Here is a 27,252-nt window from a genome sequence, read left to right as displayed (position 1 = left end):
TGTGCGCCATAGATTTCACATTTCAGTATGAAGAGTATAGCTCCTCTGATATGGGAATTGGAAGCTAACTGAGCAGTGAAATGGCTCTGCGCTAGGCCGGCTTCTCCCGTACGGGTGTGTGCGTATGGTGTGCTGTGCTCTGACTACTGCACCTGTCAGGAGTAATGGATTACCGGCTCCAGCAGGAGCTGCGTCATCACATCCCAGTGCAACCCTGTGTTGGGAAACGAATTCTGGGACGCGGCTCCAATCAGACGGATGGCGGGGGGAAAGGGCCATGATCCCCACTACGGGAAGGGGTTGTCAGATGAGCTACTTTCCTCGGTCATGGATTAGCATTTTTATGATCCTGTGTGATGTCTTGATTTACGTTAGCGAATGCAGCACGGCTTGCTCGGTGATTCACTGCAGCCCCTTCTGAACAAAGCCAGGTTTCCAGCAAAGCATTTAAAGCGAATCATGATGCTCCTGATTTAAATACCCTCAAAAAAGATGAATTACGCTGTTCTGACATTGCATGACGATTGATCTGGTTATCTGGTTATCGATGAATTAAATTTGCTGTATTCCCTCAGCGTTGATTCGTCTGAAAATGAATGAGAGATATAGGAAACAGAAACTATGATAATGTCAGCTTTAATACTGGTCTGTATTACTTTTCTGGTGTTCAGACTGATGCGCATCAAGTCACCTCCATTTGATCACTGGAATAAGGAGCAGCTAATGATCTTTTTTTAATTGAAAGACCCAAGAAAAGGCATTTTTTGGATGTACTATGTGTTTTTTAGTCAGCCTTGTAAAGAACTTAGGCTAGACACATGTTCAGTATGTCCAACCATGCACAGCATGGAGTGAAAGCAGTCATTAATCTCTGATATGGTGTTCCACGGGTGCAGTGGATGGTCCCTTTATTAAGTAATGACACCTCGCCCACGCAAGTAGTTCGAGATAAAATAGCTTTTGGACTTTAGGCTCGAGTGGCCCATGTCCAGTATTTTCGGAGTAATACATAGGCTTTAACACAGAGCTGCCATACAGACACATCAGTACCAGTGGCTGTCCAGAGACAAATGTTGACCAAGACTGAATCTAGCCATAATGCACTTTGCCCTTAAATTTGCTTTATCATAGTTACGGTTTTTACAGCATTTTTAGTGAATGTACCAGATAAATTCAGGAAAAGTTGAATGTACCAAATAAGTTAATATTAACAGGGTATCAACAGTTCTTCGCGTATTCTGTACAGTTCTTACAAGTAAAGTAATTTTTTTTCTTTTTTCTTAACGTGATGAAACAATTACCAATAAGTGTTTGAGAGCCAGTTATCATCTACAGTCCTGCAGGATACACACACACGCACATGTGCCCACACACCCATTTTTTTTTTTTTTTGCATCTGAGTACCTTTAGAGGTGACTAAAACACTGTTTAAGGGAATATGGAGAGATAACATGATAAAAGAGTGCATTAAACAGTAGCATAAAAGTACAAGTTGTTTTTGCTAATGGTCCATTAAGAGAGAGATCACTCACTTTGGAGAGGCAGGATTAAAACCCCATTAAGTTTTCTTCTAATGACAGCCGGGACTCTTGCTGTACATTCCCATCTGATGAAAAAGAAGCCTGTTGATTAGCGTGTCTGCTCAGTGGTCAAACTGAAAAAGAGTTAAAGTAAAAATGCACTGAAAATGCCACTACAGTAAATGTAATTGCGATGCTGGTTATACGGTAATGAGGTCGTTGTGATTAAATGTAGATCCTATGACTCCCGCTGTGCAGTACCGGGAGAGAGGGGAACATCTTGTTTGATAAAAAATGTAAAAGTGTGGGTACAGTATGGATGAGTTTTAATTTCTGGTTGTAGATGCCTAGTGCAGGAATATGACATCCGAATATTATGCAGCATACAGAGAAAATTGAATACTTAATTCAGTCATTTAATTAATAAAGTCTTGAAATATACTGATTTAAATTGTTGAATATCTGCATTGGCTAGTTCAATCAACCAACAGTTTATATAATATTGTTCTCATGATGCAAATACACCATCTGTATGTTTTATTTGTTGTTGCTGCTAATTCTCACTGCAGTTTTAAGAAATTAAAGTAACTTCCAAATTTCTCAGATACTCAGTCTGTTGTGGTAATTAGGCCACTGCTCTTAATTTTTCAGTCCAAAGTTTTGCCTTTGTGTTTGGTCAAAAGAACTGCCTTACAAACATCCCAGATTAGTTTATTAGCAGTTGCATGCATCCCTTCTCTGAGGAATATCGTTTTCTCCATTTCCTCAGAAAAGAGCGCTGTGAAAATGGTAACAAAATCAGGAAGGGGCTGGTTCCTGCATTGGTGTTTGTTAGACTGTCAGCTGATCGTCCATCTATCCCTGTTCTTGGTTTCCTGCTTCCACAGCAGTGTTGTGCAGTGATAAGGAGCACAGCTCGTAACTAAAAGGTTGCTGGTTCGATTCCCCACTAGGGTGCTGCAGTTGACAAATACGTCATTGAATATCCAGCTGTATAAGTGGTTAAAATTGTAACCCACTGCATGTAAGTTGCTCTGCTAAATGACAATAATGTAATGTAATGTAACGTAATCTCCCTGGTGCCTCTTCGTGGTGGAGTGGAGACCTCTGTGACTGAACTGGTGCTCTCCCTCCCCTGTGTGTTCCCAGGCAGCATCGTGTACCTGGGCATGATGGTAGGGGCGTTCTTCTGGGGCGGGATGTCGGACAAGGTGGGCCGGCGGCAGTGCCTGCTCATCTGCATGTCCATGAACGGCTTCTTCGCCTTCCTCTCCTCCTTCGTGCAAGGCTACGGCTTCTTCCTGCTGTGCCGCCTGTTCGCCGGCTTCGGGTGGGTGTGTCCGCCGCCTCCGCCATCGTTTAGCTCCTCCCCTCCCCCCGCTGCTGTGATGTTGTTGCTACTGTCCTCACTGTTGGTGTGGTTGTGTGAGTCTGTGCTTCACCTGCTGTGAGTGGAAAGACAGAAACTGTACTGATTCGCCATAGCACCACTGGACGTATAAGGGATTTCAGACGTGTTTTTCACTCTGTCTTTTGGTGCCAAATGTTGTTACTGTACTGCAGCCTTACCCCCCGTGGTAGCAGAACACTCCATCTCCAATGAGATCTCTCTGAAGTAGTTCTCTTTGAAGTGATAGGAACACATTCTGAATGGCAATAAATTTAGCCTTTTAGAATTTTTTGTTTTTAAAGATTTTTGTTGCTATCCCACTACAAAATACCTTGATGTGACATTCTCTGAAGAGCCTTCAGAATCTGACTCATCACTTATTTACTAATTAAGTGTAAGAATGCAGCATAATGATATCATTGGTGGATCTGCCCAGATTCAGAACTTGTCTTGTAAAAAAGGAAGATATGATCAAACCGAAAACCCTGACAAGAAATAAAAAACCTAAAGAATAGAAGAATAAAAGTGTTCAGGACAAAAAAGTTTTTCACCAAGTTCAAGTAGATTGCTATCCAATTAAGTGCTCCATCCACTGTCTCCTTTCATTTAAGTGAGAGACGTGATGCACAGCCCAATTTCTCTAGGACTGAAGATGTCTTTTCCTCTTTCTTTACTTTTCAATGGCTGCCATTAGGAACGTCTCTTTGCCAGGCTTTGCTCTGCTCCAGGTATTTGATTAGATTGGCAGCAGACGTGCACATCTCTCTTTTCAATTAAACTGTTTTGTCCCATCTCTTTTTTTGTTCCCATTTCGTATATATATTCTCAGGAGGGGAAATTTGAGCGTCTGCATGAAATAAACACTTGAAGCTAGCAGGAAAGATACAGAGATACAGATACAAAGATACAAAGATATTTATACCTTTTTACATCGCTCCTGCGTAGATGCATAGATATCTAATTATTAATACAAATGACTAAATAAATGACTAGGCTCACATTTTTAATTGTACTATTTTGTATATTAAGCCATATTTTAAGTCATGTACAGTTGAATAAATTTCCTACACATTTTTAAAAGACCTCTAGAAATTTGCTGTGTGTAAAGTTTAAAGCAAGACTTTTTGTTTACCTCATTTACCTAAACCTGCTTATTTGATGATGTAGAAAACAAAGAAGCTGCTTTGCTGTCTTTGGGAGAGTTTATTATGGTCTCTTCACACAGACACAGTGAAAATAAGAAAGGTCCTCAGTGCCTGGCCTGTCTTATAGTGTAAAAAATGGCAGTTAGTCTCCAAGAATTGCTAGTCATGATTAGTCTGGGGCCATCGGGCTGATGTGTGGAGGGCTTTAGGGACAACGATCAATTGTGCAGTGGAATCTTGACCTTACTCATGGACCAGCAAAGAAACCTCTAACAAACACTCAATGACTCAGTCAGCTGCCGCTGTGTTTGTAAGACATGGCGCAACAGACCGGATCACATTCCAGCAACCTCAGATGGCACCAGATTACTCTCCCAGCGGAGAGGTTCATGTGGATGATTATTAAAGTTTGGAAAACGGGCTACTCGAGATCTATCCATCTCAACACCTCCCCATCCACACCTTCAGTTTCATTCAGCAATCACACACATCTCATTTGTTTAGGTATTAAGCATTATTTATCACTACTGCTCAAAGCAGACCGCTGAAGCCTGTATTCCTATTGTATTCTACTTGGGATGTTTGTTGTTGTGGCCAGTGGCAAAAAATGGACTCATACTTTATTCCATCTCAACATAAGATGGAGAGATTGTTTTTCCCAATGCAATCTTTGCTGTAAGAACATCCTGCCACTGGTTTGATGAGTGATAGGGAGTGTCGTTTTTCATTAGTTGATGTGTCACCCGGCCCTGTGGGTTTAAGAGATTGTCACCAAAAGCAACACCAGCCGGCTGAATGGCTTGGCTCCGAATTGTACCTTTGACATGTTTCTTCGGCTTGTAGCACATAGTGTCTCATGGTTACTGTAATACCCGGGATTATGAGTCGCTATTGACAAAACGCAGCACTTGAACATGCAGAGGGACAACAGCGTCTAATTATGTTAAAAAAACAGTTCATCCCCTACACTGGGAATGGACATGAGAGTCTGAGACAGTGGAGTTGCAGATTTCACTGAAGGATATAGAAAGTGTACCACAGAGGTGTTTTTCATGTCTGCTTTAAACGAAATGCCTTCCCCTGCTTTAGATAATAGCCTTCTCTTGACAGACAATACATTACATCCCCTGGATCAATAGCTACTGCAGTCTTAGTTTCTTCAGTGCCTGAATCTCTTTCAGTTCTCAGTTAGTACAGAGGGTACCTTTGAGTCTGTAATTAAGTCTGTGATTGCTCTAATTGATATGTTGTGTGGGACAAAACACAATGCAGATTGCAGATTTCTTTTCATTTAACACAAAAGTAGCATGGTAATTATGCAGCTGAAGTAAAGATAAGAGAATTTATTGTAGAGGGGAAAAGGGAGTGTCTTATCTTCTGAATGTGCATGAGGAAAACGATGATAATACTTTGTTTAGATGCATATACCATAGCACATTTGCTGACATCACCCCATATATGGATACACGCACACACATACACACACACACACACGCACACACACACACATACACATATACACACGCTGTGCTTGTGGGAAGCATTTATCACTGTATGAGGCAACAGTACCATTTTAGCATGGGAATCTTTTAGTAAATACCACAGGTAGAACGTAGACAATTAGTCATGAAATAATATAGATATATAAATTGATATTTTTCAGAGTTATCACAGAAATCTGTACTAGAAGAATGTATGCATCCTTGACGTTAGCTATGGTCCCAGCATGGTACAGCTCCTTTGGTGAACCCTGTAGACATCAAAGCTCAACAGGGAAATTACCTGAAATGAACAAGCTGAGACCACTTGAAAGGGAGATCTGCACACCAAAGGGGTAGCATTTACTGAGTTTGTTTGTTTGGGTTTTTTGTAGAAAATATTTGTGTGCACATTCAAGAGGTCACGACTCTCTCTCATGCAGGAAATAAATTGTACGTTAAGAGCTAGGATGAAAATTTTTTCTTGCTTTTGGACAGGTAAACTGTAGCACACTGCAGGCAGTGTCACATCTTCTGTGTTGACCTTTTTAAAACAAGCCAAAGAGATATTTTCAAATGTACTCAGTACTTTACGTCTGTGTATTTGTAAGAATAAGGAAGGATAAGGATGTTTAAATATTTTATGGCCACCTTTTGAATATATAAGACCTTGTTGATAAAATTATCTTGTTGAACTGGTTTGTAAATTCATTGCTCTGTCTCCTATATTAGCTTACACATAAGGAAATAAATTAGATTGAATGAGGAAAATTCCAGATGGTGTCTTCTGTTAAGATCTCATGGTCTTATTTCCCCTTCTCTTATCCTGTCCAAGAGAAGCATAAACAAGCCTCTCCTGAAAGCTTGGGAGTAAATGATACAGCTTGCCAGACTGCCTAGGGAAGTGTTCATGTCAGGAGGAGCTGGCGTTCTGCCTAATGATTGTCATACAAGTCAATTTTTTAATTTTACATACCTTGTTTTTTATTTTGTTGAACTATCAATTTTGCCCAACTTTTGAAGTTGCGAAATGCTGAAATGTGCATGTTTCAGAGGCTCTCCTTTGGTTACCAGATACCAAAGATACCAAACAGCCGAGCCGTGATCATTCAGGGCTGTGCAAGGAGTCAGCCGATTTTGGTCAAACAGAAGAAATGTATGTAAATCCTGTGTTTCACTGCAGATTGTCCTAATTTCATTTAATGTCTGCACCTGAAATCAGGCTTTATTTTTCCAGTTGGCCTTTTATTACAATGCTGTCTATGTTCGCTCCTCTTGTTAAAATGGAGGTTTGACTGTCAGGAAAGATTTGCATTTTAGATCCCAAGTGCTTTATGCTTTCAGTACTTCAAGGATCATTAGCCGCTGCAGTTCTGACTAAAGAAGATTTCCAACTGTTGTCAAAAAAAGTTTAGCAAACATAAATCTTGGAGATGGTTGGTGCACTTTAGGAATCGTGACTGAAGATTCTGGCTTTGATTCCTGGTTGGGTCACCTTGATCAAAATACTTAAAAGAAATGTCTTCAGTTAAACTGTAATTCATGTAAGCATTTTCTGAAATATCGCCTGGATGATCCTGTCTGTGAATTGCTCTCTGGGAGTCCCATCTTTTGTCTGAATTTGTGTGTGTGTGTGTGTGTGTGTGTGTGTGTGTGTGTGTGTGTGTGTGTGTGTGTGTGTGTGTGTGTGTGTGTGTGTGTGTGTGTCATGTCCCCGATCAGGCTGTCTGCATTTGTGTCTCCTGGCAGTGGTGTTTTTCTCCTCTCCCACTACTGGGAGTGGTTCTCAGAACTGTGGGTCTGTCCTCTCTTGCCTGCCCCCTGCAGGATTGGAGGAGCAGTGCCCATCGTGTTCTCCTTCTTCGCGGAGGTGCTGGCGCGGGAGAAGAGAGGGGAGCACCTGAGCTGGCTCTGCATGTTCTGGATGATTGGCGGTATCTACGCCTCAGCAATGGCTTGGGCCATCATCCCCCACTATGGTGAGTGACTGTTCTGCACCAGCAACCCCCCCGCCTCCAGCCTCAGATCCTGTTCTGACTATTGGCTCTTTTGAAACACATCTTTATCCATCACCCTATGGATAAACTGCCAGCTCAGTAATCCTTGAACTGTGTACTGGGTTGAATGCAATAGATTAGCTCACACAGTATGTGTGGGAGAACGCTTGGAATTGATGCCTCTGAATGTTGTTGTGATGTTCATTGGCTGTGTTCTTGTTCTACATTTGAACATAATCTTATCAGCGCTGTATTATGGTGGCTGAAAGCGTGAGAACAGCTGAAAGACGTTGCTGTATTGACACATGGAGCAGAGATGGAGGAAACTGACTGAGGAATTCTTCTGCCGTGGTCACGTCGCCATCCTCTTGTCTGCCAAAGTTGACTATGCAAATTTTTCGTGTCAAAGCAAGGTGAAGGGCAAGCACATAATGCGTTGAAAAGAAAGACTTCTTGAAATCTTATTAAATAACTATGAAAAAACACCAATTCAATCCCAAGAAGAAAACAGACAGTATAATGATGTACTATTTACTGTAATGATAGACTTTGTCCTCTAATGATACAGATTTCGTACTGTATGTAGATATATTTATTAAATTCAGATGTTAACATCGATTGTCACTCTGTATGAGTGTGTATATAACACAACAATAACAATAAATAGTATGCAATAAGTAATTTATATCATTGAAATGCAATTGTAAGCACCTCCTTGGTTAAGGGCGCCACTAAAGTAAATATATAATCAAATGTGTTCTAGGGCAAATATTTGAATAATTAACTCCATTACAGGTTAACAGAGTAAAGGAAGGGATCTTCTGAAGCTGGGACTGGCCACTGCTTAGCTCTTTTTATGTGGTGTCCTGCGTCATGTAATTTCTGTAAGTGGCTGAAGAGTGAGAGGTGCAGGTTAAATGATTAATGTAGGCCGAGGACAAGGATATTTAAAGGATGAAGGTATGCTTGTGGGAGAGCAACAGGGAAGATAGAGCGTGGTGATTTATCACACACAGCGCAGGAAATAAGCTGCGCTCATCAATAAAGCAAAAAAAAGAGAGGCAAAAAAAACTCATAATGGCAGTGAATGGAAGCCGCTGCGCTAGTCGCAGCTCGCTTTTTCCCCTGCTCCTTCAGATCAAACGTAATTAGGTTTTCCCCTTGCCTTACAAACAAAACTGGAGTGGCCTGTGATTTATGAACGGGCCTGCAGTTCAGGGGGGGGGGGGTGACGTCAGCAGCGGGGGGCACGGCTTCCGCGCACGCTGTCAGACTACTCTGCCTCTAACAGAGCCGGTGGGTGCCCTCGTGTTCAGGCAAACATAAGAGTGCCACGACTGCGTAATTCATGCCCGCCCTTCGGAGGGGTGCATCGGGATCAGGCTTAAATCTGGAGCTCAGGCTTCACAGAGAAACCTCCCCTCAGATCTCCGGATTTCTTTAAAGGAGCAGCAACTGCTTTCGTGTTTTACATGTTACGCATGCACGATGCGGGATTCTCTTGTCAGGAATAAAGCACTGCCTGCCAACAGCTTAGCAGCACAAGAGGGCTCTACTGTATAACATCCCGGCACAGAAAATAATAATGCCTTTAGAGACATTGTCTTGCCTCATGGCTGCAACGTCACCATAACCTCTCACAATTACAGGACTATGCATGAAGATAGCCTTTTGCGCAAGCTTTGGAGAAAGTAGGCTAAAATGTCCCTGTATGTTTGCTTTTGTCAAAATAGTCATTAGTCACTCAGAGAGAACACTCCTGCCCCTTATCTTTACATGTGCTTTCTATCTGCAAGACCTGCGCTGTGCTCAGAGAACACTGCGATGAAGGCGTGGGTAATTTACGGCCTCTGACAAGAGGGAGGGATTCACACACCGCTCATTGATTTTACATAAAAGAGAATGAAATTAAAAAAAGAGAGGTGAGGCCGGCACAAAGCAAGCCCTCGCCCTCTCTCCGGCTCTCTCTTCTCCTTCCCTGCCATCAGGAGCTCAGCCTCATAATTGAGGTCAATTGATTAGTTTTAACGGGGTTATTTTTCCATCCCCCCCCCCTCTCCTTTCTTTTCTATTAACAACCGGAGAGTATAATTGGCTTTGCCGAGTTTCGGTCTCTGGGGAGGTGCGTGGGAAAAAAGAGCAGACGTCTGGCAGTTAGCGCCGAGAGCCTCGCGCTCCGTTCGTGGGCAAAGCGTGCTGCTGTTGCTGTTTATGCCTGCGCTTTGCAGTAGCGGCAGGTCAGAATCGGTGGGTTGTGACCAAGGACTCCTGCAGGCGAGTGCAGGGTGGGTACATAAATTTCATAGGCTGCCGGATCCAGCCAGGCACGCGAGCGGCCAATTATGCACATAATCCGCGTAATGAGATTTGCAATGGCACGGGCTAAACATTAACCCTCTGGGGCTCCCTGCTACATTCCCACAGAAAAGGCAATTACAACAGGACATCCCTGTGTGGGAGCGAGGAATCCGAACATCGTTCTCCTCCCATCCCGTGCTAGCCCCCCCCCAGGCTGCTTGAGTGTCAGCGTAACCCCTCCCGCATGACAAAACCACTGGGAAAAAAAATCCACCCAGCTCAGACTTTGAGCTCAGCTTTGCTGCGTATTCAAACTACTGCAACGCTGGTTAATATTGTATCAGCAGGCCAGTAACGAATTTATCTGTTGCCATTCTGAGAGCACGTTGTTTGACCGGGCCCTGTTTCTGACCAGAAAACGATCTGCGCTTACGATCGCGGGACCTCAGGCGTGAAACGCCGCCTCTGCAGAGGGGGGCGGGTGCATAGGTCCTCGGGGACTCCTCCTCTGGACAGCGCCCGGCGGCACCCCCGGGTTCAGGCCTCGTCAGCTGCGTTCAGCTTTTGGCCTCTGCCCGGGCGGACCGGGCACCGCATCGATCCTCGGGACTCTGTACATGCTGTACAGAGAGAGGCACAGAGCTGCTCACTGCGGGAGAGGAGGGAGCGTGTCCGATCGGCCGTCCCGCTCACCCACAGCGCAATCAATTAGGCAGCCAGCTCGGCAGAGCTGCCTGGCGGAGATGAAGAGGAAGGAAACTGATACGCGCTCACCGTGGTGTTTGGACACTGCACACTTCCCGTGTGTGTGCTTTTAACGCTTTTTGTTTGCGCAAAGTCTAGAGAGAGTCATTTTAAATATCAATACCTCAGTCCAGTGTAGCTAGAGCAGTGGTTAATGTTGTACTCAATCTTTTTTGAAATCTAATTATGGACTTTTGAATATCACGCTGCACTTTCAGCTGATTACAGTATTGGCATCTTACCAGCCTTTGAAGTTACACAGAAGCCCGAGCCTGACTCCAGCAAGCTTAATAAATGTTATTATCAAGCCTTCCTTTGGGTCTTGCATTAGCCGAGCTAAAAGCTGTATTCCTGCAGTAATCTGACCATGCCCCCCCCCCCCATATTGCTGTGGAGTGGCAGAAGCAGAGGTGTGAAGCGATGGTGCCTGAGGAGGCGGGAGTCCGTGGGAGGTCACGTTTAACACGACATCCTCTCCCACAGGGACACGTGACGCTCGGCGCTATTACTGGGGCAGATAAGGAGGCGAGAAGCACGCGGGCTGTTTTCACTTTGTTTGCCGTTTAATCTGCCTCAGAGAAGATGTCGGAATGACTCTTTAATGTGCGGTAATAAATTCATTAAACAGGAGAAAACGCTCCGCTATGTTTTCCTTTGATTTCAATCCATGTAGAATTAAATTTATAGACTAATTATGGCTTCTGAAAAAAGAAGACATCAAAATATGAAAGCGGGTTTCTGAAGACTTAGTCGTGTGTTGAATCCGTTGGACTACAACATTTAGATTCAACAGCATTCCTCCCGCAGAGACTAGGGAGACAACATCACAAAACATTAATTAAAAAGTGTTTTGAAATAAAAAAGGAAGAAAAGCTAAAACAAAAGATAATGATAACTTCACATGAGGTTGAATAAACGAGCATCAAAGAATATGTCAAAATAGTGGCCCCTAGTGGCCAGCAGCGGACTAGCTCAATGATCAGTGTCCAGCCTCTTGACTGCAATTCATTTTTGCAATTCAGCTTATGAGCTGGAAAATGATTCTCAATGAATAACATTTCTATCTCTGGAATCTTGCCATCTCTGACACCGTAGTGTCAGAGATGTAGTAGTGCTTTGTAGTGTTGCACATGGGGCATGTATTTAAGAGGGAGTCATTAAATAAATATGTGGTGACTGGATGATGATGAGTGAGACACAGTGTTGCCGTGTTGAGGCGTGACCTCAAAAAGCCCCCCAAAACCCCACAATTCTATCACAATCCCCGTCCACCCCCTCTTAAATATCTAAAGGCAGAAGTGTCCACTTTTTATTGAACTTGAAGGACTCATGATTACAGTGTTGTGTTGAAAATGAAGGAACTGGAATGAGAAAGGGAAAACCTAACTGAAAGTCATAATGGCTGTTTACACTGAAAGACATTATTAGCACTGCTTTCCTTCACACAGTGGGTGTCAGAATCACTTCCTGGAGGCCTGCTTGTATCCTGTTTTTTGCTCAAATCTCTGCCCTTAATGACTTACTGTAATTGGCCCAGCCATTTACTCATTTTCGTATTTTATTTTTTTACAGTTGCGCAAACGACAAATCACAGCTGAAACAGTTTCTGTGCCCTGTGCTCCGAAAACATTTTACCGGAGTGTCCCTTGGGACTGTAGCTGTAGCTGTAAATGTATACGGCTAATTAGCTGATTGAACCATTTCAAGTCAGTAGAATTTGACGGAACAAACACCAGCGCGCACACACTTGACCCTCCAGAAATTGAGTTTAAGACCCTTGCTTCACACTAACTGCTCCAGAAAATGATTTTTGAATGTAGCACTAAAAATGTCATTACAGGGGAAAAGAAATAGATGTAGAATGAAGCGCCCTAATAATGCAATTCCATGGAATGAAATCCCTCTGAGAAACACATGACAATCCATTCAAGTGTGCTGTGGCCCAGATGAACTTATTCCATGCTGCCCCTGATAAAGCTTATAAGGTAGGGTTGGGATCTTGCAACCTACTGACATTTTCACTGACATAATATTGGGCAGGGGGGAGGCCTGACCACACGCAGAAGCTGATGTGATTGCTGTTCGCTGCGCGGTGGCCCGTGGCTCCCATGATGCAGTGTGCCACAGGCAAAGCCGCTCTCCACAGCCACAGTCAGGGGAGTCCCGGGGGGGGAGGGGGCAAGAAGGCCGATGAGGCCTGACGTGGGTCTGCTGATGGGATCAGAGGTGAAGTCTCTGGGACGCCGCAGTGCCGATTCTTTGGAAAAACACACACATAAACACACATTCAATTAAACCGCCTCTCCCCCGCACTCCGTGGCTTCGGCAGCGTGATTCACTTCGCCATTTCCAGCTGGAAGGAGAGGAAGTGGTGAAGGAGTGCTTCTCGCACACGCACGAGCCGGGGGGGGGGCGAGGCCCTTTCTGAAGCTGCTCGATAACGATCGCGCACCTCGCCGCGCAAAAGACTAAAGCCTCCTCTCCTCCCGGCGTATCTGGGAAACCGCAGGCGGACGAGTTAGATAATAGCCGCTCTTTCCCTTTGACTGAGCCCGAGTCCCTTGACAATCTCCATAATGGGAAATAAGGGGATAGCTGTTGCTCTGTTTGAAAGAGACGATTGAGAGACAGGACGAAAGGATCCCTCTCTGATTTCACTCAGGGAGTTCTATGAGGAAGTGCTGCTGACCAGGGGTTAACTTAACTGCGTTGGCTGTGACAATGATTTGTCACACTGTAAACAGCGGAAAGACGCCTGTTAGTCTGAAATGTGTTTTTTCTCCTTTGTGAGCCATTATTGATCTCTGATGACCCTCGGAAAAAGGACATACCTGCTCCATGTTGGTGAAATATAAATGTCATGTCTGACAGACAGGGATCCTGGGAAAATCGAAGTAACCTCCCATGTAGCTGACAGCCTCAGCCTGAATTTTACTGTGCACTGGACCTGGTTATTTCTACTCACAGGAAAAGAAATAGCCGGTAAAGAACAGAGAATGAGCAGAGCAGAGATGAGCAGATACCTCTCTTGTGAAAAAAGATTTTGGAATGACCCAAAATGGCTTCTTCCATGACTCTCACTCTTTCCTCATCTTTACATAACACAGTGTCCTTGATGGCATTGCTGGCTACTGCAGGCAAATTCTCAGCCGCTGTTTTAAAAGCAAATGGAAATATTGACATGATATATTGACTAACTGAATGTTCTGTGAGTGGTGGAAGAGACGGTGCACCATCTATCTTGTCTAGTTTATCCCTTGTAATATCCCATTTAAACAACAGTTGAGGTTAAACACGCAGTCCTAATATGTTCCAGAAAGGCCCAACAAATAAAATTAGAATCATATATTATTTTTAGGTGTTGGAAATGTAGTGGATTTTTTTTGAGAAGGAAAGCATTAGGAATTAGGACCAGGACTAGGAATTTTTCCCCCCACAGGTCATGGTACAAAAACTTTGCAGAAGGTAAAGCAAAACTTGCGTCCATCCTTTTGAATTTCAGGAAAATTAAAAAATGACTGGCCCTGTGTGTCCGTGGCAGGGGAGTGTGAGTGGGTGTGTGTGGGCTGTGTTCTCCTAGCTCTCCCGCTGCGCGCTGTGTGACCCGCTGTCTGACCCCGCGTTTTGTGCCTGTGTCTGCTCTGCGCAGGTTGGAGCTTCAGCATGGGGTCTGCCTACCAGTTCCACAGCTGGAGGGTGTTTGTGGTGGTCTGCGCCCTGCCCTGCGTCTGCGCAGTCGTGTCCCTCACCTTCGTGCCAGAGAGTCCCCGCTACTACCTGGAGGTAAGGGATCACCTGAAAGGCAATGCAGGACGCAGTAATTACACAGAAGCCTGGATGCATGTCTGCAAGCAATAAGCCATGTTTTTAATATATGTCACTTTGTGTGTTATAATTGCCATCGAATCACATAGGAGATGCCCTTATTCAGGGTAACATACAAGACATGAGATGTTTATACTACAATGTCAAACATATTTAAAAACGAAAACAATAACAATAATTGATTGCACATTGTAGTAATAAGAGAATGACATTAATACAAGTCAAAAGTATTGAGTAGATAGTAATTATAGCTCTCTCTCAGACACACACACACACACACACACACACACACACACACACACGGACACACAAACAGCCATATAGTGATAGAGAGGATGTAAATCTGATGAGATGTTCCTGCTCAGTGCACATTTAATTTCCTCAGGTAATTTATACCTGCAAAATTATTGATTGAAACACCTAAGAAACTCCAACAATGTCTTTTATGCTCCGTAAATGATCCTGTATCATCATGTTTTTGTCCCCCTTTTTTTTCCCTCGAGGAAAAACAGTGTAATGAAATCGCAGCGCACCTCCACTCTTTCGGCAGCGGGGCCGTGAAATGCAGCGGAACCGCCCTTTTGCGTGCCGTTGTGCGAGCGCGATTTCCCGGCGATGCCGGAGAGAATCCGCCGTCAGAAGGCAGTGAGTCATCCTCGTCGTGACTCCCTTCCTCCTGTCGCCTCGGCCCGATCTCGGCGGAGGAGCGCGTGACGACGCGGTCGTCACGAGCCGCGCGAGCCGGCGGCTAAGTCCCCCTCCCCGCTAACGCCCTCCCCGCTTCTCCGCTCAGGTGGGGAAGCACGACGAGGCCTGGATGATCCTCAAGCAGATCCACGACACCAACATGCGGGCGCGTGGGCAGCCGGAGAAAGTCTTCACCGTGAGCTCCGCCGCGCGCATCCCCTCACTTCCACAGCTAAGCGGATTAAACGCTCTGCTTTTAAATAGCCGCTGACAATCACAGATGCTTTACAGGCTTCGGCTCGTCTAGTAAATGCAGGTTTTGGAGCAAAAAAAAGAGAAGCGTTTAACATATTTGTGCAAAAGGACGCGTGACAGAGGTAGAAAATTGAGATCAAAGCTGTACCAACAGGCTGAACACATCCTTATGCAGGCTGTCACCGCTATGCTGGCCCTGTTTTCAAATCATATACTGTACATTATGTCTGTTCACTGTAAACCTGAGAGATGAGGCTCCTGGTGATAATGTGCAGTACATAGTTGGTCTTACCATGCAGTACATACACTTTTTAAGTTCTCTTTAACTCTGTTTAAGTCCTTAAACATACTCTGGTTAAATCAGAAGTGCTATAGCAAGCAGCTGCATTTATTTAAAAGCACTATTACAACATCCGTAATAATAAAATGTGAAAAAACTGACATGCTTAAACTTGACTTTCCTGACTTGTATGCAGGTGAACCGCATCAAGATCCCGAAGCAGATCGATGAGCTGGTGGAGATGCAATCTGAGACGGGGAACCCTGTCTCCAAGGTCTTGTTCAGAGTGAAAGCTGAACTCTACGGGGTGAGTTTGGATGAGATACCCACCTCTAGTTGCTAGGCCTGTCGCATCTAAGGGTTGCTTTGGAGTTTGAGTACAAGTATTTGGGGGATTCTGTTGAATGAAATGAACATTAAGGGTCTGACTGTACTGATCAGGGCAGTTCATTTGCCTGGCATGAAGCTGTGAAATGCAACACCCAGAATATTGAGGTGCAGTCCCATTGAACCTGGCATTGTAGTGCTTTGGGGTATTGAAATGGGAAACCATTAAAAGGGTAAATATTTTTCCTCTCTCTTTCCAGATCTGGCTAACATTTCTGAAGTGCTTCAACTACCCTGTGAAAGATAACACTGTCAAGCTGGCTATTGTGTGGTTTACGCTGTCTTTTGGGTAAGCTGCAAAAACCATAAGGCAGGAAATGCGCTCCGTTTTCTTTTTAAATGTACATTTCAAAATCAAAGAGGCTTCCTCGCTGTGTAAGCATTGACACATTTTCATTGAATGTTACAGTGTACACTCCAGTGAATATAACATATGCTGCGACAATGGCTTTTCGCTGGAGCTCTCGAGTGGCTCAACCCAGGTTTGATCCCAGCCATCTTATCAGCCAACAATGACCAGCAGCCCATTGAGGCGGAATAAATTGGCTTCACTCCCAGGATGCGTGTGTGTGTGTGTGTGTGTGTGTGTGTGTATGTGTGAGAATGTGTGTGCGTGCGCTGGGGAAGCGCCCCCTTTGCAGCTCATGAGGCGCCAGCATAGTCTCTGTGTGACATCAGCAGTGATATGCCCATCCTCTATTTGACATTTGCCCCACTAGGGTACGCTGTGGCTGTCGCTACATCCCAGTGTATCAGAGGATTACTTTTGCCTTGCTTTGCCACGCTTATGTGAGAACAGAGGGTGTGGTAAGAGACAAGCCAAGCGTACACTTAATTATTCAGTGGAAAATGGGGAAAACCCATAAAGATCATCGTTCAAAGAAGTGTTTTTTATCATTCCCATCGGTGCCATATTTTCATTAGAAATGCTATAAAGTAGCCTTCAGGTTTTTCCACTTTGTGCTGACGGTGCAAACTTTTTAGCTTCCTGCTGTTTGCTGTCAAATCTAGACTATTAATGCAGATAAATTCAGCATGTGTTGCATAATTTTCAGCATCGATGAAAAGCACAGGTGCAAAATGACCAGAGACTTGAAAAGCAGATTGAAACTTGATGCCTAAAAAGTGGACTTGGATCAGAGTTCTTTACGGAAGATGGTAGGTACAGCAGCAACGGTACATGTCACTCTGAATAAGAGTGTCTGCTAAATGACAATAATGTCATGTAAATTTGATTGAAACGGGATGCACCAAGTATGAGGCAAGTAAATGATTTATTTATGTATTATGATATGGGCTGTTCTCTACGCCCCGCCAACCGTATTCTTTCTCCAAGGACCTTAAACCTCCTTCCTTAAAGACCTGCGTCTGCACATCATGCAGGAAGCAAGACATTGTCTAGGAAGCAGAAGAGCAGAATCCTACAGAGGGAGGTATCGGTGTAGAACAGTAGCTGTGTCTCGGTCCATTAAAACCCTCATGTGGATGCTTTCCCTGTAGCAGGAGCCTGGCTGATTGAATTGAACTGTCTGCGCAGCCTCTCCTGGCTGATGCTCAGAGGAGGTCGTAGGAGTGATCAGTGGTGCATGGCTTGACCTGTGGCTCTGAGACAGAATAAAGCACCAGGGTGTCCCTGTAGCATTCCCCTTGAAGGGATGTCATGCAGACGGGTCAGCCTCAAGCAGGTGCCTTCTGTGTGTCACATTGTAACAGCATTCTTCAGAATTAATTACATATTCCTGGCCACCTGCACTATCCTTCCAGGCCTACCGAATAACAGCGACTGCTCCGATTTATTCCGATCGAACAAAACCCCATTAAAAGATTCCTATCTCCCGAAGGAGGTAGGCCAATAACTGTTGTGCTTGTTTTAATGTTTCTCCATAGCACAAAAACAGTGACTTGCATTTATTGTGTTGACATTATTGTAGAATGTGTTGAGTGCCTTAAACTCTATGTCTGTATTCCAGTGATTACAATCGTCCTAATTACTGTAGATGGGTTTGAGAGTATCAGTGATTTTAATAGTCAGTCTCATTACATCAGCCACCAACCTGCATAAACACCATGTTGTGGTTTTTGTTCATCTGTAAGAGAAGACTGCAGCATCAGCAAAGAGTGGGACAGTCTGTTAAGTAAAGTGTCTATATGTTAGGTGGAGATGGAGATTTATATAGTCTTAATGTAATATACAGGGGACACAGATAGAGGCACAGATCTTATGCTTTCACACTTTCAGATAACAGTGTAGCTTTCACCAGCTACCCACAACTGGTATTTCACATATAACACCCCTTCATGGTGCAGTTAAAGATAAACAAGTAGAAGTGAAGGAGGGGATCACTGGGGCTCTGAGGTCACATGCGTTTACAGACACAGTAGATGCCATCAAACACAAACCTTCTAGTCTTACTGTATCACTTGTGAGACCCATGAGTCACACATCTTTTTGTTGCACAATAAATTCACAGTGATGTAGAGACTTGGCATGTCTTCCGTTTATATTTATTTCACCTGGCAAAAATGTGGAACACTGTGAACGCCCCCCCCCCCCCCCCCCAACAAACCCTGTTTACTGAGTACTGTTGCTATGATGACACCTGGCTGGCCCTGACTCCCATTGTGGTTATCTTTTCATCTCGGGTTCAAACACACTCTGATGGAGGCTCAAAGTGATATCACCGCAAATTCGATACATAAATAAGCCTGACCCTTTTAAACATGTTCATTTCAGTGTTTGCTATCTTTGCATTTTCATGTTTGTCCACACTGCTGCCCTGTACTTTTTCCTACACATTTTAATGGAAAGGCTCCAGATGGCCCTTTATATTGGTGTACACAGTGCAGGCATACATTGTGCCATGTTTGTTTTTAAAACCCACTTCTTCTGAATAACACCAATAATAATTTATACTGGTGCCCCACAACACAATACATGCTATTCAAGTATACCCACATGATGAATGAATTTAGCCATTTTCTGACTGTGTACAGTATGAAAATGTGAGAAAATGCAAATATTTTTAAATTTGATAATAATTGCCTTTTTCAATACTGAGTGTTATTGTCCAGTTTTGCACCCCTGTGCCAGTTTAGTACCTGATATTAATGACAGTTTTGGTAAAATTAATTTAACTGGAATACTAATAGATGCAATATGGTACATTGTCCATGTCTTGGAAATCTCAGCCTTTCACTGCAGGAAGCAGAGAGCTTTTCCAGCCATCTTTCCAGCCTTCTCTTCAGGAGACTGCTAGCTGATGAGACGTTTGGGCTTGCGGCCACACCGTCTTTGTGGTGGTCCCGGGTTTACAGCTGTCTGTCTGCTCTTTGTCTTTGGAGACTTGAGTCAACGTTTTTTTTTTTTTTTTGTGCTACACCATGCACGCATCGCATGGTGTTACCTCCAGATACATCACCCCCTCCCCCTGTTACGAGGCATATTTCCCACCATGCATCTGGACAAAGTTACTGGCTTCACATCCCTTCTTTTTTCTTTTAGTTTTTTAGTTGAGTGTGTTGTTTACTGGTGATAAATCCACTGCTGCTCATTTGGCTGGCACTCTGCAGTAAAAATAGCCTCAGAAGCATCTGTTTCGAGACCCCGGTAAAGATGTGATGTAGTGTGCGTCAGCTAGCCCAGTGCCGTTGAGCATCCTCTGCCTCTACTTCACTGCACTGCACACATCCTGTGATGTGGACCAAATGCTGTCTGAATTTTTCCTGAATTGATCCAGAGGAGCAGCAATAGATGAGGAAATGTCAAGCTTCAAGGCATGCTCCAGTGTCATTAGCTGGTGCAGATGATTTGTAATTACATGGTGTAATTTCCTAGATTTCTTGTGGTCATTCAGAGACTACATATCTGTTGGCAAGAGGAGATTGGGAGGACAGTTTCAAAAAATCTTTATCTATTAAATTTCAGATGACAAATAATATACTTGCTGCCTGTTTTGGTCAGATATTGTATAATTAGAATAACCTCCAGACTGCCTTTCTCCTCTGGTGTGTAACAAGTGAATGAAAACATTTCAGAACATTTTTTCCTCTAGAATTAAAAAGAAAATGCAGTTTCTTTCATGATGTGCACTTTAAAGTGTTGTTCATTATGTAATGTCTTCTATTATCACAATTAGAGCTGTATTTTCTTCCTTTTGCAAGTGTGTTTTTGTTCTTCATTTGACCAAGAAAAAAAACAGTAACAGCAACAAGAGGACAGCAGCAGACAGAAAAATGGCAACGACTGGCATGTCAGACTTGAAAAATAGCTCCCGCTGCCATCGCCAGTCTGAACGTCTGAACATCTTGTCTGGGTGCAGGTTCTATGGCCTGTCCGTCTGGTTCCCCGACGTCATCAAGCACCTGCAGGCGGACGAGTACGCCTCGAAAGTCAAGACCCACAACAACGAGCGCATCGAGGACTTCACCTTCAACTTCACCCTGGAGAACCAGATCCACACCAACGGGGTGTTCATCAATGACAGGTGGGGGGCGCTGTAATTTATACCCTCCCCTTTATCTGCGCCCAGGCCAGGAAATTAAAAGTCTTATCTCTCCCCTGCTCCATTTTCTGCTGCTGCTTTCATTGCACAGAGGCGAAAAAGAAACACTCATTTTATTGTCTTGTGGTGAGGCCCGCATTAAAAAAAAAAACAAAAAAAACAAAGGATCATGTTACAGTGTATTTCATTAATATCGTCGCACCAAGATTGACTTTGCTAAGTTTCACCGAAAAGGACAGCAGCTGAGCCTTTTCTCAACTGAAGAAAATGGTAGACATATTAATACTGGATATATTAATGTCCTCAGTGTGGTCTGCATTGTTTTCAGATAGGAGTGTATGAATAGAACAAGTTCTGAAATATTCAGAAAGACTCGAGCAAAGGCCATCAACTGCAGAGAACAAAGAACACGTCCTTGCGTTGTACGGTAGCATTGATGCATTAAAAAGCTTCAGCCGGTGAGCAAGCAAAGGCTGAGTTAAGTGTCCCCTTGACTCAGTTACTGCTCTGAGATCGGAATTTGCAACCTTGCAGTAGATTATTAGATGAGTAGCATACAAGTTGTTGTCAGCCATACTTCAGCTGGTAGCTCAGAAGGATTCTATGTCCTTCTACAGCAATGTTGCTGTGGATTAGCTCTCTATCAGGATAGTCTTCTCATTCTCAACACCAATTATACAGTGTAGCCTTGATTAATTTGTAAGGTTTTCTTTCATTTTTTTGGAGCTCAATGATTGAATATAATGAATGAATACAATCGAAGTACCTTATTTTGGATTTTAAATATATCTGCCTTCAGTGGGTTTCTTTGTAACCTATGGTAAAACTATGTCTCAGCATTGCTTAAACAATTATATACGTCAAGATTATATTGCTTTCAATTACTGTTTTTAAAGTTAACTTATTATGCTCAGTTTGCCTAAATGGCACAATACTGTTGAAATGTTGACTCAGTTTAGTCTTAAAGCGAGATGTGTGCAGGTTTGATTGGTTGGAATCGTGCAAATCGGGAGCTTGATGACTTTCTCTGGTCTGTGTCTGGGATGCTGGGAATTTTGGGAGTGAGGTCCTCGATAAAGAAAATCTGTCTTGTCTTCTTTGGTGAAAGCCTTGATGCAGTCTTATGTTGTTTCTCAACCCAGGGGCCAGAAAGCGTTTTGCTCTGAAATTGCCACTATTTGCCCACTCTCATCTGTAGTGTTCCCTCACGAATGTACAAGATAAAAATCCATTCCGACCAAGCTGAAAACAGCAGCATCAAAGGTCAATGGCTAGCTGACTTGAATCAATAAATTGGCGCCATTGTCAGAACTGGCTGCTCATTAATCAGTCATTTTGGGGTAACTTGCAGTCACAGGAAGATTTCTCCACTTGATAGGTGTTTTTGGAGGTGAAACTCATCTAAAGGAAGGCTAGCTGTCACTGGTAAAATGTCATCTCTGTTAAACCCTGTTTGGTAAGCTAGTATGTTAGCTCGTGGAGCAGAGACATTGTTCCAGATTCAGCTTTAGGTCTGCCTCTCTCCCAAATATCAGTGGTGGAAACTGATGCTTGACAGGAAACTGCTTGTGAATTTAAGACTTTGCCTCTTTTCAGTTCTCTCATTTATTCATACGTGGGAGAAAACAGGTTGCATGTTATCTGATTGGTTGATTACTGGCTTCCAGATTTTGACTGGGTGGGATTTGGGAGACTTCAGAAAATCAGACTTGTAGATACTTTTCTGATGATTACAAGGGTAGTTTGTCTGAAGCCTGGGTGGGTTCGCAGACCCACACTAACAACTGCTGGTTCAGGGTGTATGTGAGCCAGATCTTGAAGGAAACCTATTTGCAATGATTTCAGTAGCTATAAAGTTTACTTTGGTTGAGTGGATATCATTTGATGATGTGTAGGTCATTTGACAATGATCTGAATCTGTCTGTACACTTGGCTGGGTGATCCTGACAGACTGCTAAGGAAATTCCTTTCTCACCTCTCCTACTGGGAAAAGCTTGATTAAGAGAGAAGTGAAATTAAACCAAAACTGGATTGAATACATAACTCTGAATTGGTCTGTTAATGTTCTAACTGATCAGGGCAACGTTGCAATGGTCAGTAGTTACACTCTGCATAGAATCTTTTTGATTGCATTACAGGTTCATCAGCATGAAGTTCAAGTCGGTCACCTTCATTGACTCTACCTTTCGGAACTGCTACTTTGACGATGTGACCTCTGTGGGCTCTTACTTCAGGAACTGCACTTTCATTGAAGCATTTTTCTTCAACACCGGTAAGTCTGAACACTTTATCGTTGCTCAAGACCTTTTCTAGTACCATACATGTCTCTCTGATACAGATCTAGTTATCCTTTAGTTTTCTCATTACACTGGGTATGCTGAATATGGTTCGGGATCACTGAATGGAATAGTCCTACTCATCACTGAAGTGAACAAAACCTTTTCAGGTTGGAAATCTTCTTTTTCACTGAAGTGTGCTTTCAACAAAGGAGAAGCCAAAAAGATTAAAGTTGAAATTAAAGACAATTGATCTGTGACTAGAATATCATTTGAAAAGCATATTTATTCATAAAAATCTTGGTTTAAATTAGTTTGTGTTGCTGTAAAGGAACAAAAGTGATTTAAATTTCCAGATTTTGTAAACTCAAAACATACCATATTTGGGGAGGAGGGTGGAGGTGGTTTTAGTCCAGCTCATATTATAGTATGTTAAGTTTTTGCCATAGGTTGATTGCTTTTACCCTAAATTAAATATGGTTTATCTTACTGCCATCTAAAGGTTTTTTTTTCTTTCAGTGACAGACAACATACTGTATAAGAAAGGGGTGATAAGCCTGTTGTTTGAAAAGATCACCAGCAGTTTACCTTAGAGTTATCAGTTAACATACATTTCTAATGGTGGTATCCTCTGATTTTAGTACATGTCAAAAATAATTTGTGTGCAGTGATGTGGCTTTGTGGTAAGGGGCAGCGCTTGTAACTTTAAGACTGCAGGCTCAATACCCCTGGATAAGAGTGTCTGGAAAGCAAATTCAATGTAATGCGGTGAAAACGCAATTTTGGGAAAGTGTTTCGTTGGACTCAGCAAGCACACGTTTAGTCAGCAGCTCTAAAAGGCTGATGTGTAAATGGTTGGTAGGTCTGCTCAAACACTTTCTCTGCATTTTTTTCTCCTACAACCACCCTGGGTGCTTTTAAGGTGCTGCTGCACTCCCGAAAGGAACCCGGGGGCATTTTGATATAGAATGGCATCATGGGAAATGTCCGTGGCTCTAGGCCTCCATTCCCATACACTTTGCCACAAAGGGGAGAAAGCGAATGGCGCTGCATTAGCCGCGGCGCCGCGGGATGTACTGTTTTCTTTCTTTCTCTCCCTGTTTTCCCCTTTGCTTCACTCTGGAGTTCACCCAAGGCTTGCACTTTGATGGCCAGCCCTGCCTCTGACACACAGTCTGAAGGGAGAAAGAGGCAGTTTGTACCCAGGGGAGAGAGCGTGTCCGAGGAGACGCAAAAAAGAACAGCCAAACACAAGCCGCGGTTCAGCAGGCACAAAAGCCGGAGCTGCGGCACCTTGAAACCAAAGGAAGATTGATAAAAAGAATAACTCAGCACGCTACACTGTATGCTACACTGTGTGGCATCAGTGTACTTTTTTTAGAAAGATACTTCCTGAAATGGCCTAACTTCCCCCTTTAATGGGTGTCTTGTTTGACGCTAGATATCGATGACTCCAAGCTGATCGACACAGAGGTGATAAACAGCACGTTCCACCACAACAAGACAGGGTGTCAGATGACGTTCGACGACGACTACAGCGCCTACTGGGTCTACTTTGTCAACTTCCTGGGGACGTTGGCGGTGTTGCCAGGGAACATAGTGTCAGCGCTCCTCATGGACAAAATAGGACGTCTGTCAATGTTAGGTAATGCGGCCATTTTTGGACAGCACCTTATGTCTGCAGCATAAAGAATATTGTGGACTTTTGGGGATGTATTTGTCCTCATAGTTTGTTTGAAAAGCACAGTGTGGTAAATGCAGCCCCTCCAGTCCCCAGTGCATAAAATTATTGGCATGTGTTGATGCACTGCTTTCCCTCCTGTTTGCTAGTCTTGGTAGACTTATTTATATGTCTAAATATTCACTTTAATCTCATGATTTAAGCAACAGTAGCTCCAACCCAGCCTCGTTGAAAGTAAGTCTAATGACTTGTTTTGATTAGGTTTGTGTCTTATCAAAGACACAGATTTTTTTAAAATAACCCAGTGTGATATTGCATTTATCAAAACATTGGCTTTGATGAAATGGAGAGTAGGAAAAAGAATTTGAATGTAAGATACCATGTATGCTCATGAAAGTGGGAGTGTCATTTTCATACGAAATCTAGGGGCTTAACTGCTCTGTATTATGTCCAGCATTTGAATGGTATGAGGCGGCACTGGTGGAATTTTTTCATATTAGGAACAGAAATGATAGCACATCATTTGGTTCTGGAAACGGACATGATTTCTCTGGACCTGCAGTGATGGTTTGGCTGTGCTTCTTGTAGGTGGCTCTATGATCTTGTCGGGAATCAGCTGCTTCTTCCTGTGGTTCGGGACCAGCGAGTCTATGATGATAGGCATGCTGTGCCTCTATAATGGCCTTAGCATATCTGCCTGGAACTCCCTGGATGTGGTCACTGTGGAGCTCTACCCTACGGACAGGAGGTAGGACTTCATACTGCTGGGGACAGGTGCAGACACCAGTCCACTGGCTTTCACACAGCACACAGAGCAAGACCTATTATGTTAAATACTGCTGTTACTGGCTAAACTCCAAGGGTAAGGACTAGCGATTCTAGCCCAAAAGTTTTTGGTTGGATTCCCACATAGGGAACTGCTGTTGTACACATGAGCATGTGGTTAACTGTGAATCACTGTGGCGAATATCCACGTTTCATTACATTTACATTTACAAGTGAGATACAATACAACACAAGTGAAAAACCATACAGAGTCAACAATATTAGAAGTACTGCATGACAAAGTTCCAAAGGTTGGCCAGGCAAGGTACAAACTAGCAGGTAAAGCTAGCGAGTGCTTTAAAACATTACAACCAAACCATTACGTATCAATGTATGATATGTGAGCAGTGTAAGTCACTTTGGATAAGGGTGCTTGTTAAGCCACTAGACAATGTAAGAAAACCTGTCTTTGTATTTTGGATTAGTTACAATACTTCTATACTCTGCCACCTCTATCTGTGATAGCTTCCAGTAAGCCCATGCCTTTCCTCCCTCTCTCTCTTGCTGTGTTCCAGGGGGACGGGCTTTGGTTTCTGTAACGCACTGTGCAAGCTGGCAGCGGTCCTGGGGAACATGATTTTCGGGTCGCTGGTGGGCATCACGAAAGCCATCCCCATCCTGCTGGCTTCGGCCGTCCTGGTGTGCGGGGGGCTGGTGGGTCTGCGGCTGCCGGACACCAGGGCCAATGTCCTCATGTAACACCCCCCTCCCCCCCACCTGCTCGGACCCCCGCCTGGGCAACACACGGGTGCAAAAGGCTTAGACCACAGACAACACTACTGCATTTTCACACTCCTTTCTGTTTATATATTTATTTATAATGTGTTGTACATATAATGTCTTATTTATTAATGTATTTATTTATACACAGCCTGGTGCATTGGCTCAGCATCTCAATGCCACTGTAGGGATTTATGAACCCACAGCTGCTCTTGTACTTTCTCATCATTATATCCTTATAACACTAGCTGATTCAAGAGCAGATTAAAAGAGCACCTTTGGCATTTCTCTGAAGTGTTTCCACTGTTCCCCCATCCTTGTATCAATTTCGATCGATGTGTCAGTGCCGGCTTCAGATTATTTTCATTTCCTCGGAACAAGCAACAGCAGACACGCGAAATGAAACCCAGGGAAGGTGCTTGGCATGGTCGCACCAAGTAGATGGCCTTTACAGGTCTGGTTTATAGAAGTTTGGTACATCAGGCCAGACTCTTCCGCTGAGTCTGTTACATTCAGAAAAGAACTTCAGGTGCCCTATATTTGGAATAAGGACTTAGTTACTGTTGTGATTATTCATGCACTTCTATTAGGGTGCGCCAGATGGATGGCAGAGTGAAAAACAAGCACTAATGAGAAACCTCAGTCTGCTCAGAGATGTCCTGGGAGAGCCTGCAGCCCAGTGAGTCCAGAGGAGGCAGAATCATGAATCATAAAGATGCACTATAGCTGAACTATTCATTAATGATAAACTGAAAATACCGGCACTATGCTATTTAGGCACCTAGGCCTCAGTCTCACTGCTAATGCTATTCATGCTCTGAAATAATGTCAAAACTCATCAAATTTTCAGTGGAAATAGAAAAACTGCACTTATTGTTAAAACCAAGACATATTTTTTATCATATAAAGTACTTGCCTGTCAGATTTTGCCTATTAAATTCTTGCCTGTCAGGTTTTTGTGATTTTGATGTCATCGCACGTCAACCATGTAAATGCATACTTGTTGAATTTAATTCTGCTTTATGTATGTTTTTTGGCCCCATAGGCTCATTTATGTTGTAGGGTACTAAGCCTTTTGCACCAGTTTCTAATCTGAGAATAAAAAGGCCATAGAAAAATAATTGTACTTACTATCATTTTAAGTGTACAGTATATATTAAACGTAGTATATACTTGTATTAAGTAGGTTCTCTTATTGGCAATTACATTTCTAAAAATCAATTTACATTTTCTGCTTTGTTT

The 27,252-nt window shown here is 43.4% G+C and overlaps 1 protein-coding gene across 1 annotated transcript in view; it reads left to right on the top strand.

Annotated features, from left to right (window-relative positions):
- sv2ca (synaptic vesicle glycoprotein 2Ca) overlaps positions 1 to 27,029 on the top strand; it is a 55,623-nt gene extending 28,594 nt beyond the window's left edge. The window contains exons 3-13 of the mRNA XM_036527768.1: positions 2,670 to 2,850; positions 7,361 to 7,512; positions 14,222 to 14,355; positions 15,191 to 15,280; positions 15,816 to 15,926; positions 16,207 to 16,295; positions 20,326 to 20,490; positions 22,647 to 22,780; positions 24,226 to 24,429; positions 25,054 to 25,213; positions 25,806 to 27,029. Of these exons, the coding sequence (XP_036383661.1) occupies positions 2,670 to 2,850; positions 7,361 to 7,512; positions 14,222 to 14,355; positions 15,191 to 15,280; positions 15,816 to 15,926; positions 16,207 to 16,295; positions 20,326 to 20,490; positions 22,647 to 22,780; positions 24,226 to 24,429; positions 25,054 to 25,213; positions 25,806 to 25,989 (1,604 nt within the window). The 3' untranslated portion in view covers positions 25,990 to 27,029. The remainder of the gene's footprint in view (positions 1 to 2,669; positions 2,851 to 7,360; positions 7,513 to 14,221; positions 14,356 to 15,190; positions 15,281 to 15,815; positions 15,927 to 16,206; positions 16,296 to 20,325; positions 20,491 to 22,646; positions 22,781 to 24,225; positions 24,430 to 25,053; positions 25,214 to 25,805) is intronic.
- The last annotated feature ends 223 nt before the right edge of the window (positions 27,030 to 27,252 follow it).

Source organism: Megalops cyprinoides, chromosome 4, assembly GCF_013368585.1.
Source record: "Megalops cyprinoides isolate fMegCyp1 chromosome 4, fMegCyp1.pri, whole genome shotgun sequence".
In the NCBI taxonomy this organism is placed as follows: Eukaryota; Metazoa; Chordata; class Actinopteri; order Elopiformes; family Megalopidae; genus Megalops; species Megalops cyprinoides.
The sequence above is the reverse complement of the archived record's forward strand: the minus strand, read 5'-3'. Positions and strand labels throughout refer to the sequence as shown.